Source organism: Odocoileus virginianus, chromosome 2 (assembly GCF_023699985.2).
Source record: "Odocoileus virginianus isolate 20LAN1187 ecotype Illinois chromosome 2, Ovbor_1.2, whole genome shotgun sequence".
In the NCBI taxonomy this organism is placed as follows: domain Eukaryota; kingdom Metazoa; phylum Chordata; class Mammalia; order Artiodactyla; family Cervidae; genus Odocoileus; species Odocoileus virginianus.
The window spans coordinates 70186046-70203682 of NC_069675.1; the positions used below are offsets into that span (position 1 = coordinate 70186046).

General features: G+C 37.1%; 1 protein-coding gene across 13 annotated transcripts in view; it reads left to right on the top strand.

Moving 5' to 3' along the window:
- The window catches only part of DTNB (dystrobrevin beta), a 235813-nt gene that overhangs the window by 57233 nt on the left and 160943 nt on the right, over positions 1-17637 (top strand). For 12 of the 13 annotated variants that reach the window (XM_070450768.1, XM_020913837.2, XM_070450757.1 and 9 more), the window contains exon 5: positions 8565-8650. The exons of the other annotated variant lie outside the window; for it this stretch is intronic. In XM_070450768.1, coding sequence (XP_070306869.1) covers positions 8565-8650 — 86 coding nt within the window. The remainder of the gene's footprint in view (positions 1-8564; positions 8651-17637) is intronic. 13 annotated transcript variants of the gene reach the window in all.

Consider the following 17637-nt stretch of genomic DNA (forward strand, 5'->3'; position numbering starts at 1 on the left):
CTCCAGGGGATCTTCCTGACCCAGGGATCAAACCCACATCTCTTGTGTCTCCCGCATTGGCAGGCAGATTCTTTACCACTAGTGCCACCTGGCAAGCCCTATGCTATCAGTCCTTAATTCCGTACTCACACCAAGCTCTAATTAATATACTTGAGGCACTGTTCAGTTTTCCGATGTGGCATCCTCATTTCTTCTCTCTATGCATTTTGGTTGGTCTTCTGCCCACCACCCCCTCCCCATCCCTGGTTTTTACCCACCCTATAGCCTTTCCTGTTATCAGCAATTCTGTTTTCATCCCTGTGAGGACTTGTCATGCTTGCCTAGATCATTATTTTGAGTTTCAATTATATAATGCTCTCAACTGCTTCATAATTATACAAATAAGATTGAGAGTCCTTGAGAGCAGAGATTCTACCTTTTATTTCTGCAATGCTGGATTCTTAATAAATATTTGTAAAATTGAAATGAAAATTAACAGGCATTCTGATTGTGATAAATTTGAATAATACTCTGTGTTGATTTTACTTGATTAAGCTATTTGACATTTACCAAATAGATTCTTGATTTGCCGTTGATTATTGCATGATACATTCACAGTGAAGTTTTGTAAATGAAGATTAATTGGAAAAATACAAGTTTTTGAAAATCCAGGAGAAATGCTCTTCTTACTCTTAGTTAGCTATGTGCGATAATTGGACTGTTAATAGTGTTTCTGAAGTAGAAGTCTATTTTATGCAAGAATACTAATTTATGGTTGGCAGCATTTACAGTTGTTTGCCGAAGATGTAAAAACAGCTTGTTTTCTTAAGTAAAAAGTGCTCCCCGTAGTCCTGTTTTCAGAAGTATTAATTTGAATAACAAACTCTTATTAGATAGTGCAAAGCTATAGACAGCCATTCGATTTGGGTTAGTTTAAGTATCCAAAAATTTGAGACTTTACTAAACTGAAATGAGCAAATTCCCATGCAGAAGGCATAGGTGAGGAGTGCAGAGACTTCTCAAGGTACCTGCATGTTAAAACGTAAGTGTTTTTTCAGGGTGACTCACTGTCTGCTTAGCTTGGCACAGAGCTCATCGCGGTGTTGTCTCAGTGTTGGATAAGAACTCTTTTTAGAAGTCATGTGCATGGTTTACTGTTAGACTGTAAAAATGATTGGTCTATGGAGCTGAATCATCCAGGGAAGTCTGAGAACGAGAGTCATCATGTTCCTTATTGGTGGGGGGGGTGTTCCCCAGAGGAATTCTGTGCAGATGGGGTTAAAATAATGCATTTCCTCTCCCCTGTCATCCTCAACACATATTACCTGTTTCACCTTTCATTTTAGCATCTTTCTATAGGGGTTCATATTCAGTATTAATGGTGTTATACCTTAGGTATTGACCTATTAATCAACTTTCCAGCTAGGCCAGATTTTAAATGAGTCACATTTTTTGGGTGATGAAACCAGGTTAAAAATCTTTCCAGATCTTATCTGAAGAGAACTGATCCTGGTATGAACTTGGACTTGACTTTGGAAGTACTGAAAACGTGGTTGTTGGTGAGGTTATATGCTAAGGGCAGGGGACTGTTCAGTTTTACATGTAACTTGATCAGGGTTTATGGATTAAATTCAGATGTCTGGTGGGAAGGATCAAGAATGAGATTTTTCCAAGAAGAAGGAATCAGTCAGATAAAGGGCAGAATCCTAAGGGATCAGGCTGCTAAGTGAGTGCGACTTCTCTCCACTGCCTCTGATTGCAGAGGAAAAAATGCAGAGCTCTAACCAAACACTGCACAAGTAAAAGCGACACCTTCCCTTTGCAGTGTTTGGGGGCAGTTACAGGAAGTTGTTAGGCTTAAAGTAGGCCTAGAGGTTTCAGTGCCAAGAAAAGCATTCAGAGCAAAGGAGTAAATGCTGAAGTTTGGCCACAAAGCAAATAGTTGAGAGGAGGGAGCTAACTTTTTTCTTTTCTTTGGAAGAAAAGTAAAAATAATGTGATTTGAGGAAGTAAGAATTGTGAAGCTACCCCTGCATTTATTTTATTGGATAACTATTTCTTCATGCTTTTATACTTAGATTTTTATGTCTCTTTAATAAGTATTTATAAAGTGTCTTTAAAGATATCATTTTTTAACCTGCTTATAGTAATACTTCCTTTTGAAGAGTGAATACATCTTATGGTAGTTCAAACTGTGAACCTAAAGTTGTAAGTGATGGTAAGCATTATAAGTAGGGGAGATTCATAATTTGGCCCCACCCCTACCATTCCCAGGGTACACAGTTACATGCTTATAAACAGGTTCTTAAAGGCTGTGAAAAGAAGAGAAGCAAAAAGCAAAGGAGAAAAGGAAAGATATACCCATTTGAGTGCAGAGTTCCAAAGAATAGCAAGGAGAGATATGAAAGCCTTCCTCAGTGATCAGTGCAAAGAAATAGAGGAAAACAATAGAATAGGAAAGACTAGAGATCTCTTTAAGAAAATTAGAGATACCAAGGGAACACTTCATGCAAAGATGGGCTCAATAAAGGACAGAAATGGTATGGACCTAACAGAAGCAGAAGATGTTAAGAAGAGGTGGCAAGAATACACAGAAGAACTATACAATATGAAAGATCTTCACTACCCAGATAATCACGATGGTGTGAAAGTGCATTACTTTGCTAGTGTGTGAGATGGGTGCAATTGTGTGGTAGTTTGAGCATTCTTTGGCGTTGCCTTTCTTTGGGATTTGAATGAAAACTGACCTTTTCCAGTCCTATGTCCACTGTTGCGTTTTCCAAATTTGCTGGCATATTGAGTGCAGCACTTTCACAGCATCATCTTTTAGGATTTGAAATAACTCAACTGGAATTCCATCACCTCCACTAGCTTTGTTCATAGTGATGCTTCCTAAGGCGCACTTGAATTCGCATTTCAGGATATCTGGCTGTAGGTGAGTGATCACCATTGTGATTATCTGGGTCATGAAGATCTTTTTTGTACAGTTTTTCTGTGTATTCTTGCCATCTCTTCTTAATATCTTCTGCTTCTGTTAGGTCCATACTGGTTGGATGCATATTAAAATGACATGAGAACCTTTTGAAAGTACCAAGAACAGGGTGGGTTTTAGGCATCTGAATAGTATCTTTATTCTCATGCCTTATTGGGATTTGTATGGGTTTAGAAAGCTAAGGAAGTATGAAGAATTAGCCTGTTGATTTTTTAAAAAAATATCCCTATGGTGAATTTGAGATTGCATTGAATCACAATAGGATTCTGATCCATTTATGGAGAATTAACATTTTAAAATAATCAATGAGTCTTGTTTCATGAATGTGGTGTAATTGTTTATATTTTCTTTTATTTCTTTCATCAATATTGTGTAGTTTTCAGCATACAAATCTTGAACACATATTTTTAAAAAATTATCTGCATTTTCATATTTTCTTGCTATTGTATTTCCAATTATCTTTTGCTAATTTATAGAAATATGAATTTTCTATGTTGGGCTTGCATACTGCAACCTTGCTAAAAGTCCTTTATTATAGTATTTTGGTATGTTCTATACATTTTTTTTGGTGGGTTCTTTGGGATTTTTTTATTCAGAAGGTCATATTGTCTGGAGAAGATACAGTTGTATTTTTGAACTTTGAATCTCTGTGTGTTTATATTTTTTCTTGCTTTATTGCAGCAGCTGGGTTCTTTAATGTGGTATTGCATTCTAACAGTGAAAGTAGTCATCCTTGACTTGTTCTTGATCTGAGGGAAAAAACACTTAATCTTTCATCATTAAGTATGATGTTACTAGCAGTGATTATTTTTTGAAGGTGCACACTGAGGAAGTGGTTTTTTTCCCCTGGTTTTCTGAGAGTATTTATCAGGAATGGATGTTGAGTATTATTATATGTACCTATTTGGATGATCATAGGGCTTTTCTCTTTACATTGATTGACTTTCAAATGTCAAACTAGTGTTACATCACTGGAATAAAGCCCCCTGGATTGTGATTTTTTAATTCACTTTTATTTATTGCTACATTAAATTTGCTCACATTTTGTTGAAGGTTTTGTATCTGTAGTCACAAGAGATACTGACTTGCTATTTTCTTTTCTTGTGATCCTTGATGAAAGTGAAGGAGGAGAGTGAAAAAGTTGGCTTAAAGTTCAACATTCAGAAAACAAAGATCATGGCATCTGGTCCCATCACTTCATGGGAAATAGGTGGGGAAATAGTGGAAACAGTGTCAGACTTTATTTTTGGGGGCTCCAAAATCACTGCAGATGGTGACTGCAGCCATGAAATTAAAAGATGCTTACTCCTTTGAAGGAAAGTTATGACCAACCTAGATAGCATATTTAAAAGCAGAGATGTTACTTTGCCAACAAAGGTCCGTCTGGTCAAGGCTATGGTTTTTCCAGTAGTCTTGTATGGATGTGAGAGTTGGACGGTGAAGGCTGAGCGCTGAAGAATTGATGCTTTTGAACTGTGGTGTTGGAGAAGACTCTTGAGAGTCCCTTGGACTTCAAGGAGATCCAACCAGTCTATCCTAAAGGAGATCAGTCCTGGCTGTTCACTGGAAGGACTGATATTGAAGCTGAAACTCCAGTACTTTGGCCACCTCATGTGAAGAGTTGACTCATTGGAAAAGAGCCGGATGCTGGGAAGGCTTGGGGGCAGGAGGAGAAGGGGACTACAGGATGAGATGGCTGGATGGCATCACTGACTCGATGGACATGGGTTTGGGTAGACTCCGGGAGTTGGTGATGGACAGGGAGGCCTTGACGTGCTGCAATTCATGGGGTTGCAAAGAGTTGGACCCCACTACTGAGCAACTGAACTGAACTGCTTTAAGTGTTTTTGCTATCAGAAGAATGCTGGCCTTATAAAAGAATTAGTACACGTTCCGTCCTTTTTTACTCTCTGGAAGAGAGTAGAAAGGCAATTATTTCTTCTTTAAATGTTTAGAATTTGCCAGCTCTCTGAATAAAGAGCTTTATTTTTTAGAAGGCTTAAAAATACAGATTCGATTTCTATAATGGATATGGGTCTATTCCTGCCACGTATTTATTCTTGAGTAAGCTTTAATAGTTTGCATTTTTCAAGGAGTAGCTTGTATTGTCCAGTTCATCCAAGTTGTTGAATTTATGGACATAAAATTTTAGTAATATTTCCTTATTATTTCTGTAATAGCTAGGGAGTCTCTGCTAATAACCCTTCTTTCATTTTTGATATTGGTAATGTGTGTCTTCTCTCTTTTTTTTCTTAGTCAGTCTGGCTGGAGGTTTATCGGTGTTACTGGTTTATTCAAAGAACCAGCTTTTGGTTTCATTGATTTTCTTTATTGGTTTTCAGTTTTCAATTTCACTGATTTTTGCTCTTACTCATTATTTTTTTCCTTTTGCTCATTTAGGGTTTAATTTGCTGGTCTTTTCCTAGTGTCATTTATTGGAAGCTTAGTTTATTGACTTAACAACCTTCTCTTCTAGAAGAAACATTTATTATTTATAAAGTGAAAAGTGCCCACTCTTTCGTTGCTTTCCTTTGGCTGCTTGCTTTTGACCCTAGATGGAACTGTAATTTTTTCAGTATCCTTTCAGACAGTTTATATGTATACAAGTATGTGAGAATATTGTTTCTACTCGCTCCTTTTTAACATAATTGCTAGATTTCATTCTAGCAATTATTTTGTTCAGTGCCTTGCTTTGCTTTTTCACTTAGTAATCTATCTTGGATATAATTCTCTATCTTTCATATGTGTTTTCATTCTTTTTTATGGTAGCCTAATAGGCAGTCTTCTATTAAGAGACATCTGAAGATGGGGCCAGAACCTTGGGGTTTTTACTATTTTTTACATTTCATTATGGAAATTCTCATTATGGAAAATTTTATGCATTGCAGTTTAAATATCTTAAATGTTTTTTAGCCTGTATTTTTCCTTTTCATTTTTCTCTCTGTTAAACCATTAGCTTTGTCCAATAATGGTAACCCTCAGTTTCCCAGGATTCTTTTTTAAAAGTTTTTATTCAGAAATAGAAAACACCTATGGAAAAATAGCTGAAACAAAGTACAGTTTAATGAATTGGTCTAAAGCATATATCCATATAAACACTCCAGAGGCCAAGAAATAAGATGTTGTCAGCACCCTGGAAGAACCCCTCATTTCTCCTTTCTGTGCAATTCCTCTCTCTCCACCCCCTGCCCCCCCCAGAGATAATCAGAATCCTGATTTCTGTGGAAATCTCTTCTGAGATTCATTTTTACTTTCCCTTATGGAATTTCCTGGGTATTCCTACATCATGCAGTCTGTTTCTCCAGAAAATGTTTTGATCACATTTACCTTAAAAATGTCATCAGCTGTGCAGCAAAGCTTGACTTTTCTGTGGGGAGGTGCTTGCTCTCCATCCTTGTTCTGCAGGCCGTCAGGCTTGCTTACTCTTGCTTTGAGCTTCCGGAATGTTTTGTTTAGTCATCTTTCTGAGCCCCTTCAGGATGGAGGCTGCATTCATCAGAGTTCTTAGTTGTAAGCAGTAGGAATCATCTCTGGCTAACTCATTAAAAGGATATGGGTGAGCCCTCAGCTTTCTAAGTAGGGTCAGGAAAGTAGGCTTGCAGACCACGCTGCCAGGAACAGAGCTCAAAATCATAGCACATAAGTGGTCTCAGGAAGCACCTCTGCCACCAAGCTGGGCATGGATATTGCTGCTTGTGCTCCAGACACCACTGATGATGGACTGTGTGTGCCCCCGTGACGGTCCCTCTCTCTGCTCTCAGACACTGCGTGTAACTGCTCCTCCTGTCGCCATCCTCGCTGGGTGGATTCTTGGGAGTTCTTTCTTCTGCAGGTTGTTTTCTATTTGACGTCTAGAGCTGATGCATCTTATTAGTGGAGCTTGTGTTATGTGCCCCTGTCTTAGTTTCAAAGAAAGATGGGAAAACACATATTTTTGTTTTTTTCTTTCTTTCTTCGTACTTTGGTAGTGGGAAGTATACATGTCACATAAGGTAGGGTGTACGTTAATGTAGGCTCAGCATTTGGATGGTCAGGGACCAAAAAGAGATGTCCACTGTAGAAGTCTGTATCAGAAATCTATCACTTTTAATCCAGTTTATGTTCTTTCTAGCCACTTACATTGCTTGTATAATGCAATGTATGTTTGACATGGGAATGTTCCTTATTTCCAGATAATAATATTGCCAGGTATGGTGTAAGACATGGACCAGAATCTGTATTCTGATGAACTATATATTTGAAAAACCCCATTCTAATTTTAGCTGGTTTTAGAGAATTCCTGTTTTATCTTATTAGATGAAATAGTTAAAATCAGACTGTAACAAGCATTTGTGTCCTGGCAGTATTTTCACTGAGAATTTTCTGGGTTATCAACCCTTTACCTTTTTTCCAGGTATGATCTTATTGTTTACAAAAAGTTTTGGAAAATAGGAGACACTATGTTAGAATTGGTAAATATAATAGGTGGACATATGATTTTCAAAACCAAGATGATACAGTTCTCATTATTGCAAAGGTATTTTACTCTAAGTTACTATGACACTTTGTAAGCACAAGCTTCATAAAATTAACACAAAAATGGTACTTCCAAGAAAAAAAAAAAAAGGGGGACTTCCCTGGTGGCCCAGTGGCTAAGACTACATGCCCCCAGTGCAGGAAGCATAGGTTTGATCCCTGGTTGCAGAACTAAAATCCCACATGTTGTATGGTGTGGCCAAAAAGGAAGAAGATGCTGTTCTTCCATAAACTTTCAAAAAAATTAACACAGAAGCCCATTATATTTGTCATTCTATATATATGACTTAAAAATCCAGCTAGTGAAGTTTTCATCTTCTCTGAAACCAGGGCATAGTTGAATGGTTGAAGCAGTGGCCACAGGGCTTGGGGCCTTGCTGATATTGTCCTGGTTGTGCAGGTGGTGTACAGCCTTACTTGGAGTAGTTCACTCACGTTCTCCATTTCATCTTTCTACTTCCTGCAGAAGAGTTCATGTCCCTGTCCCTTCTCCTTCACTTTTCTCACATTGGTGATAGGAGAAGATGTGACACAAATGTCTCAGATGAGCTTCTAAGAATAAACACATGGTAACTGTAAAGGCTGTTACAGAAAAACAAACAGATAAATGTACTAGAAAATCTTTATAGCAGTATGCATCCTGTTTCCTTAGTACAAAGCAATAAACTGTTGTTATAGTATCCTGGTGGGAGGACACATCTTTGAATCACTGTTTGAACCAGGTAGGGCCTCAGGTTTGAATACTCAAAACACTTCAGCTGTGGACTTAATAGATCAAGGTGGCGGGATGTTTATTTCAGGTTCCGTCCATTTGGCCTTTGCCTACAAATCCAATAGAAGTTGTTTTACAGGGTGTTTCTAAACTCATTTCGAAATAAACTAGTTTGAACAATTTTCACATAGCATATGTGAAGCCTTAATTCTATAAAGGAAAAGCAAGAATACAAGGTTTCTAAATGTGGTAATATTGTAACATAAGTGCAGGAATCAATTTACTGGTTGCTTGATATTTAGTGATACGTTTGATTGCTTTTGTGGTTCCAGATAGCAATTATTTTTAATATAATTTATTTTGCAGTGAGGGCCGAGGCAAGTTGACGGTATTTTCAGTTAAAGCTATGTTAGCAACCATGTGTGGTGGAAAAATGCTGGACAAATTGAGATGTAAGTATTTTTATATTATTTGAAAGATCCTGTTTTCAAATTAGGACTTTTAAACACTTTTAAATGAATGTTTTTAGAATTTTGGATGATTATCTATTGAATGTTTTTGGTTTTTCTTACTACCGTATCACTTTTCTTTGCAGCTACTGGCTCAGAATATGCAAATTATGCCACCTACTGGTTAGATGGAAAAGTTGGTTGAATTGATTTGTTAGGTTTTTTTTTTTTTTTTTTTTTTAGTTTAAAGCAAGAAAACTGAAAAGGTTCGGAATAGTAATGTTGACATTTTAAAAATTCTTTTTGAAGCTGGATGCTTTAAAAATTCTCTTAAAAATGTTTTCTATGTTATTAAAAATTATGCTTGAAGTTAATTATGTTGGTCACTTTTAGTTAGAAAGTAAATTTCATTACTTTTACTGGATTTGGTCAAGTTTACCCTTAATCACTCCATGCTTTGTCAGGTGGTATTTCTTGTGATTAAACTTTTTTAGTACCTTAGAGTCAAGTGTAGTTATGTAGAAATTAATAGCCTGTTTATTCAGTTATCGTTCCTTTTTTTTCTTATTGTTTTCAATTTTGGCATTGTACTGTTCAGTGGATACTGTTAGAAGGTGGTAAAATGACGTGGAAGAAGGTAACATTCACAATTACTTAGTTTTTTTTGCTTGTCCTTTTCATTTATTCACTCTTTAGATAGCCCCTGACTGCCTCAGATACAAGCATTGTGCTGGGTGCTTACTTAACATGTCTTTGAGCAGCACGTGATAGTTTCTGTTTCACAGCTGAGTAACTGAGGGGGTGAAACTGGGATTTCAACTCAGGCTCGTAGATTCAGAGCCTGCTGTAAGCTGCTTTGTTGTATTCCACCCTGCTTGTCCTGTAACAAGAGACAACGTGTGATCCAGGTGCCCTAATACTAGTACTTGTGGAGTAAGAAACTGGCAGGTTTCAGGGAGGTGAGATTGAAGCTGTGGGTTTTCACGAAGTGTTGAGATACCTTGTGAATTGGTTTGTTGAAACTGGGTCATCTGTCCCGTAGCATTTCTCATGGACTAGATTTTGATGATTGCGTCTGTGTGATGTTCCTCTGTGGCCAGTATTTTTTTTTTTTTTTAATTGGAAGATACAGAGACTTCATCTGATTCAAGTACAAGCTTTTGGGTAAGATTTCTTCATAGGTGCATTTGTTTTCTGTGCTTTTTCTTACATGTTACCATGACATTAAAAGTTGGAAAGTTAGGTGGCTCATTAGATCTAGATTTAGATGCCTAAAGAAAGGTCTTAGATAATATATTTGGTCAGTGTTATCTAGTTATCTCTTTTCAAAATCAGCTGCAATTTAAAACAAAGTTTTGGTGGAAAAGTTATAGTTTTATTTAAATCCTCTTCTGAGTTTTTTTCACATGGTATCTCAAAATATTACCCTTTGGAGCTGAAACTTCTTAGTATTTTCTAAATTCTAGTGTGGTTTTTCTGAGGAAGATAATACAATATGGATGAAATTATGTTTCATTCAAACACAGACAAAAAGAAAGTTGGGCTTTTGTCTGCTTTTTAACGACAATGATACCGGATAAAGAAGTACTGGAGAAGCTGGTTGAAAATAGGCAATTCACCTGCACATTCTAGGTGATTCTGGATTCTTTAAGTATCTGTGATTAAATTTGCTACATTTATATGCAGATTTTATGCTAGATACCAGCAGCTAGGTACTTGCCTGAAAAATCCCATGGACAGAAGGCCTGGTGGGCTACAGTCCACAAGGTTGCTGAGTTCAACACAGCTGAGCAGCATAGCACAGTGGCACAAGAAGTTCAAAAGCCACATTAGAAAAAAAAACACAAAAACAAAAACCCACTATCATTTGGATCCCTTCCATACTTCACAGAGAATTAGAATGTGCACTTTTTCACTAATAGTTACAACAGAGAACTGCAATAATTTTTGTTTTCAATCAGTAATTTGTATTTGGTAAAATTTTAGCCTACCTCCACTTTTTTGTTTTAATCATCCAGGGTGGAAACTGCTTTGTATAGTGTGTGCCTCCTGTTTTATTTTATTTATTTTTATTATTATTATTTTTTTTACGTTTTTTTTTTGCCTCCTGTTTTAAACAGAGCTTACTGATCATAATTTAAACACTTTTCATCTCTTAGGGATGTCATTCTCTGATACATTTAGGGCTGGTGGTGAAATCCTGGGGTTCCTTCTCGTGTTTTCAGACTGCTGTGCTTTTTCAGCTCTTGAATTTCTGGTTGTTGGTGGTGGCGGTGTATATTTGTGTCCTTTATCGCTGGTAAACATGATGGTATTATCAGTGCTCCAGCCTCTACAAATCTCTCTTTGCTTCTGATCCACTTTTCACATGCTACTGATGGAGGAAACATAACCAGCCTTCTTTGTATTCTATTGAAGTACAGACAGAAGTGATTGCTCATATTGAGAGAAGCACTCACTTTCGTAGTATGATTGTCAGTTTTGGCTGTTGTGAGAATCCATTTGTTCTTTGCTTTCTAGTCACAGCTATGTCCTACTTAGTTGAGGTGGCTGGATAATAGTGTAGCAGAAGTTAGCTGTAAGACTGTATTGTAACATCAATTGATATTTGACCATTTACTCACTTTTTCTGCCTCCTTATTCCCTTTGTTCTTAGTTCCTGTAGCCTCCTCTCACTGACTGTACTTTTGCTGTTACCTCTGTTAATGTTCCCATTAGGTTAGATTTTCCTAATTTATGGAATATGCCTTAGCATTTCTACTTTTATTTTGATCTTTCTGCTTTTTACCTGTTTTAGGATTTTTTTTTTTCTTTTATTTTCTCTCTTTCCCCCATTTTGGCCTTCCCTGGTGGCTCAGATGGTAAAGAATCTGCCTGCAATGCAGGCGACCCAGGTTGGATCCCTGGATCAGGCAGATACCCTGGAGAAGAGAATGGCTACCCACTCCAGTATTCTTTCCTAGAGAATTCCATGGACAGAGAGGAGCCTGGCAGGCTACATTCCATGGGGTCACAAAGAGTTGGTCATGACTGAACGATGAACACTTTCACTTTCCCCCATTTTACTTGATCTGTTCTTGTTTGCTTGCTTGTTTTCTTGTCAAGATAGCATTTAAAATGACTTAACCAATATTTGTGTTTTTAGTTTGAGACATTTCTTAATTAGACTTTACAGGTCTCTCTTAAGTTTCTGTTGCCAGGTATCATTCATTTATAAATAAGTGGTTAACTTATGGCCATTAGGGACTTTATCCAAGATTCAAAGGCAACTTGTCAGGATTCTAAATACCAATGATTTATAATCAGAGAATACAGACTTTAATTATCAGCATGATGAAGACTCAATAATGTCAGGAATCCTCAGAGAAACAAAATTTACAGACTGTAAGCCCATTATTGATTAGACCGTACTTATCAATTAATTTAACCGTGTGATTTGCTTTGTCTAATTATGCTGTTTTCTAAGAAACTTACTCTCTTATTCAAACCCCATATGTCTTGCACTAGAAGATAGGAACAGATGATTCATGCAATTTATTTTTAAGTCCTTGAGAAAACTGGTGCCATCATTTTGAAGGGCAGTCTGACAGTGTGTATCAGAAAAGCTGTAGGAATATTTGTATCCCGTAACTCAGCCTGCTTCCTGTTTATCTTGAGGAATTAAAAATCCCAGGTTTTATATATATTTGTTGCAGCACTTTTTATGATATACGAAGACTTGAAACAGCTTTAATGTCCAAAAGTGAGAGCTCAGTTACACTTCAGGATATTGACAGGATTGAATATACTGCCTTTAAAATTATGCTTGAGATCAAAATGCATTTTGTAATGCAAAATGAAAAATGCAAAAATAGTAAAAATGCAGTTTTAAACAAAAAATTATTATGTGCATAAAAAAGAAATATACCAAAATGATAACATCCTGTTAGGCATTTTCTCTGCGTTGTGTCATAAAATGGTTTTTTAGTAATAATTCATATTACTTATTGTTTTTGTGTGTTTCTGATAGACCACATTTTGAGTAGCCGGGGAAAAGATGACCTGAGGTGGTATTTTTGCACAGAACTGGCAGTTCTAACATTTCAGTTGATTTGCTTCCTTGATGTTTCCTTAACAAACTATAGGGAGTCAGCCTTTGAAGTTATAATTAAGCAGTTTCACCTGTTCAGAATTTAGCATCCTCTGCAGTAGTCTTGTAACCACCTGTCACTGCTTATTTATCGTGGCTGGTCCTCTTAATCATTCCTTCCCTTCATTAGCAGGAAGTGACTCTTTAATCTGAGTATTTGCTCACATTCATATTTCTCATGTAACCAAAATGTTTTAAAACTGAAAGCAAGAAATGACTGCCTCATCTGCATTTTATGAAAAAGAAAAAGATAAACCAAAAGCAAGGGAGGCCTGGAGACTTGCCTAAGGTAGTTCCTGACTGAGTCGATACTAGAAGCCCAAGGCATGGCTGTCTCCCATCCTCCGGCCTCACTTCGACTTAGTGAGTGATGCAGGAATATTCATGAGTTTGAGAATAAAATTTGCACTTGGATTTAGTTACATATAGATATTTATAAATATGCAGATGTGTATACATTGTGTGTGTGTGTGGTTTAGGTTTAGTTGGTAGAAAGATGGCAAGAGAAGATGAGAATCATTTGCCAGCAAAGCTAACAAGAGAAAAGAAATGGCTTTCTTTTCAATAGACTCGAGTCCTTATTGTAAACAGTCCTGTCACTTTGCAGAAGTGTATGGTTGGTCATGCAGGGCCAAGAAGGGAGTGGATAGATGCAATGAAGAAAGCCAGGGTCATTATCACCAGAAAAAAAAAAAAATCAATATATATATGAGGATAGTAGAATAGTAGCATTATTTTGCCACTGCACAAAGGACAGAGTATTTTTAAGTTTGTACCCGTGTGTGTGTAAGGACTTGATTGCAGGTTTTTCACAAGGGAGAAAGCCTATATTTTTATCTGGAGACAACTAATGGGAAATCAGCATACCTTCTTTCAGAGGTGTATAAATAGAATTACTGGGGAAATTAACCAGTGATCTGGGAAGCAGTTTTTTCCCTTAATGCCAGAAGGGTTGAGGGCTTTAATTAGAGGGCTAGTTGAATTCTGGGGATATTTTTTATTAAATTAGCTCTTATTTATTTCTTTGCTAAGATATTTTTATAAGTATATATTAAATCATATTTGCTGTTAAAGATTCATTGTTATATTTCATTTTGTTAGATATGAGAAGCACTTGGATTCATTATTATATTTCATTTATGATTTAAAAAAAATCTAGCAATTATTTTCAGTGTTTTTCTTTACAGATATGAGAAGCCTAGCTAAAAAAAAAAGGAAAAACCGTTTTAAATCAGTAACTCTACAAGTAATGACTTCTAAGTAATTACTTAACTGTATGTTCAGTTTTAGTCTAGCAGTATTTCTCTTAAAATCAACCACCCAACAAACATGTTTTTGTTTGTTCTCTTACTGGTATAATATAAACCTATTAAGTTATAGTTTCTTTTTTCATGGACTAAACAGTTTTTTTTTTTTTTTTTAACTGCTGCTGCTGCTGCTAAGTAGCTTCATTCAGTTTTTAACTACTACTTTGTATATATTATATGACCTAGTAACTAAGTATAACTGAAAATAATACTTTTTTTTTGAAGGGAGAAGTTAGCCATTTCACTATCTAATCACTACTGCTGTGATTGAGTTAGGTATAGATTTGGTGGTGTGGATGTATGCACCTATGTTTTTATGATTCGAAGCTATGTACAAATGTGTATGTATATACTTTGTAGCTGAAGTCTCTGGTCTTGAATATTTCTGCCGTTAGTGACTACAAATTAATAACTGCTAATGTATCAGTTATGAATACATGGAGTGGCATCAGAAAACTTGACTAGGAGTGGTGTTAAAACCATCGGGATTTGTTTTTCTCATGTAAAAATAAGTCCAAAGCCTGGCAAGTTCACGGTTGGCACCGTGGCTCAGGGAATCTCATTAGCATTCGGGTTCCTCCTGTTTTCCTGCTCTGCCATATGACTTGCCTCGTAGGATTGTGAAGCTGGAAACTTAAAATAATCCTAATTTTAGAAATTCCTTTATTCTCTAATCCTCTTTGCCATCAACTTCAGTTGCCTACATTGTCATTCTTGGAGTTGACCACCCTCCCCCCCTCCTGTCACTCCTGAAATTCTGACTCTCACTTCCTTACTTGTGCATTGTTTACAAACTTTTCTAGCTGATGTCTCCTATCTCATTCTTCCTCTTTTCCTGCCAGTCATTAACAGTCTGATTTCTTGAAACCTAACTTTCTAAATATTTCTTCCCTACTTTTAAACCAAATCCAAATTGTTTCCTCTTTGAGTTTTCATTCATAACATGATTACTTTTGTTACTGAATCTTTATTTATCTTTCCTTCTCAATATACATTATCATAGAACATTCTCTTCAGTGCACTGTTTCCTGTCTGCCACCACTAACAGACACACTATAAACTCCTGCCATGGAGATTTTTATCCTACTCTTTTTTTTTTCCTCAATTGAAATATGGTTGATTTACAATATTATATTAATTTCAAGTGTGCAACAGAGTGATTCAGTGTTTTTAGAGATTATGCTCTATTTAAAGTCATTATAAAATATTGTGTATATTTCTGTGTTGTACAATATATCCTTGTAGCTTATTTATTTTATACATATTAGTACCTTTTCATCCCTTAACCCCGCTTCCCCCCTTCCCTCTCCCCATTGACAACCACTAGTTTATTCTCTGTCTCTTTCTGCTTTGTTATATTCATTCATTTGTTTTATTTATTTCTGTTCTTCTCTAGTTGTGCCCCAAAACCCCTACTCCCACCGTGTTTTTACTTCGTTCCAAATCCTAGTTTTCAAGGCCAAGCTTCTAAATTTCTTTCTTTACTACCCCTGCCTATGTATTTTTGTGTCTATTCTACACTATATTTTGAAGAAGTATAGTGTAGTAGAATGCCTTTGGAATCAGTGTGAATTTAAATCTTGATCTAGACATAACTTTTTGACTTTAGGAAGTTTAACCTTTCTAAGCTAGTTTCCTTAGCTATGAAATTTAGACAATTATGTGCATACACATGTGCGCACGCACACATACACACTGTCTTTTTGTGACAGTAAAATGGGGTAATGTTTAGTAAAGTATAGTAGTACTTAATATTAGGGATTGCAAGATGAAAACAAAAATCCCAGGATAACAGTGTTAACCAAAGGCGAAGTTTATTTTTCTCTCATATTAAGGAAGTCCAGGGGTATGTAGTCCAGGATTGATATGGTAGCTTTGTGTTCATCTGACACCCAGGCTTTCTGTATCCTTCCTTTCTATCATTCTGGTGTTTGATTTCTACATAAAGTTTGAGGTTACCACGTAGTCCAGGGCTTCCCTGATGGCTGAGACAGTAAAGAATCTGCCTGCAATGCAGGAGACCCAGGTGGATATCTGGGTTGGGAAGATCCCTTGGAGGGGGGCATGACAATTCACTCCAGTATTCTTGCCTGGAGAATTCCATGGACAGAGGAGCCTGGCAGGCTACAGTCCATGGGGTTGCAAAGAGTTGGACATGACTGAGTGACTGACACTCACTTTTCATAGTCTAAGATCGCTGCTGGAGCTGCAGCCATCATGGCCACATTCCAGATAGCAAGAGGAGGAAGGAAGAAGGGATCTCTTTCCAGTGCAGTCAACTTTCTTTAACCAGCCTTCCAGGAAATCTCTCACAACCTTTCTGCTTAAGTCTCCAAACACCTAGTCACATGACTGAAACGTATTAAAAGAAGGTTGCATAGTGTGATCTCTTAGCTGAGTACATTGCTCCCCAAATAAAATGAGTGTTCTATTACTAATGAAGGAGATAAGAATATTGGGTGTCTACTTAAAATTCTCCAAGCCAGGCTTTAGCAATGCATGAACTGTGAACTTCCAGATGTTCAGGCTGGTTTTAGAAAAGGCAGAGGAACCAGAGATCAAATTGCCAACATCCAATGGGTCATCGAAAAAGCAAGAGAGTTCCAGAAAAACATCTCTTTCTGCTTTATTGACTATGCCAAAGCGTTTGACTGTGTGGATCACAATAAACTGTGGAAAATTTTGAAAGAGATGGAAATACCACATTACCTAACCTGCCTCTTAAGAAACCTGTATGCAGGTCAGGAAGAAACAGAACTGGACGTGGAACAACAGACTGGTTCTAAATAGGAAAAGGAGTATGTCATAGCTGTATATTGTCACCCTGATTATTTAACTTATATGCAGAGTACATCATGAGAAACGACGGCGGGAAGAAGCACAAGCTGGAATCAAGATTGCCGGGAGAAATATCAATAACCTCAGATATGCAGATGACACCACCCTTATGGCAGAAAGTGAAGAAGAACTAAGGAGCCTCTTGATGAAAGTGAAAGAGGAGAGTGAAGAAGTTGGCTTAAAGCTCCACATTCAGAAAACTAAGATCATGGCATCTGGTCCCATCACTTCATGGCAAATAGATGGAGAAACAGTGGAAATAGTGTCCGACTTTATTTTTCTGGGCTGCAAAATCACTGTAGATGGTGATTGCCGCCATGAAATTGAAAGACGCTTACTCCTTGGAAGGAAAGTTATGACCAACCTAGACAGTACATTAAAAAGCAAGACATTTCTTTGCCAACAAAGGTCCATCTAGTCAAGGCTATGGTTTTTCCAGTAGTCATGTATGGATGTGAGAGTTGGACTATAAAGAAAGCTGAGCACTGAAGAATTGATGCTTTTGAACTGTGGTGTTGGAGAAGACTCTTGAGAGTCCCTTGGACTGCAGGGAAATCCAACCGGTCCATTCTAAAGCAGATCAGTCCTGGCTGTTCATTGGAAGGACTGATGTTGAAGCTGAAACTTCAATACTTTGGCCACCTCATGCGAAGAGCTGACTAATTTGAAAAGACCCTGATGCTGGGAAAGATTGAGGGCAGGAGGAGAAGGGAACG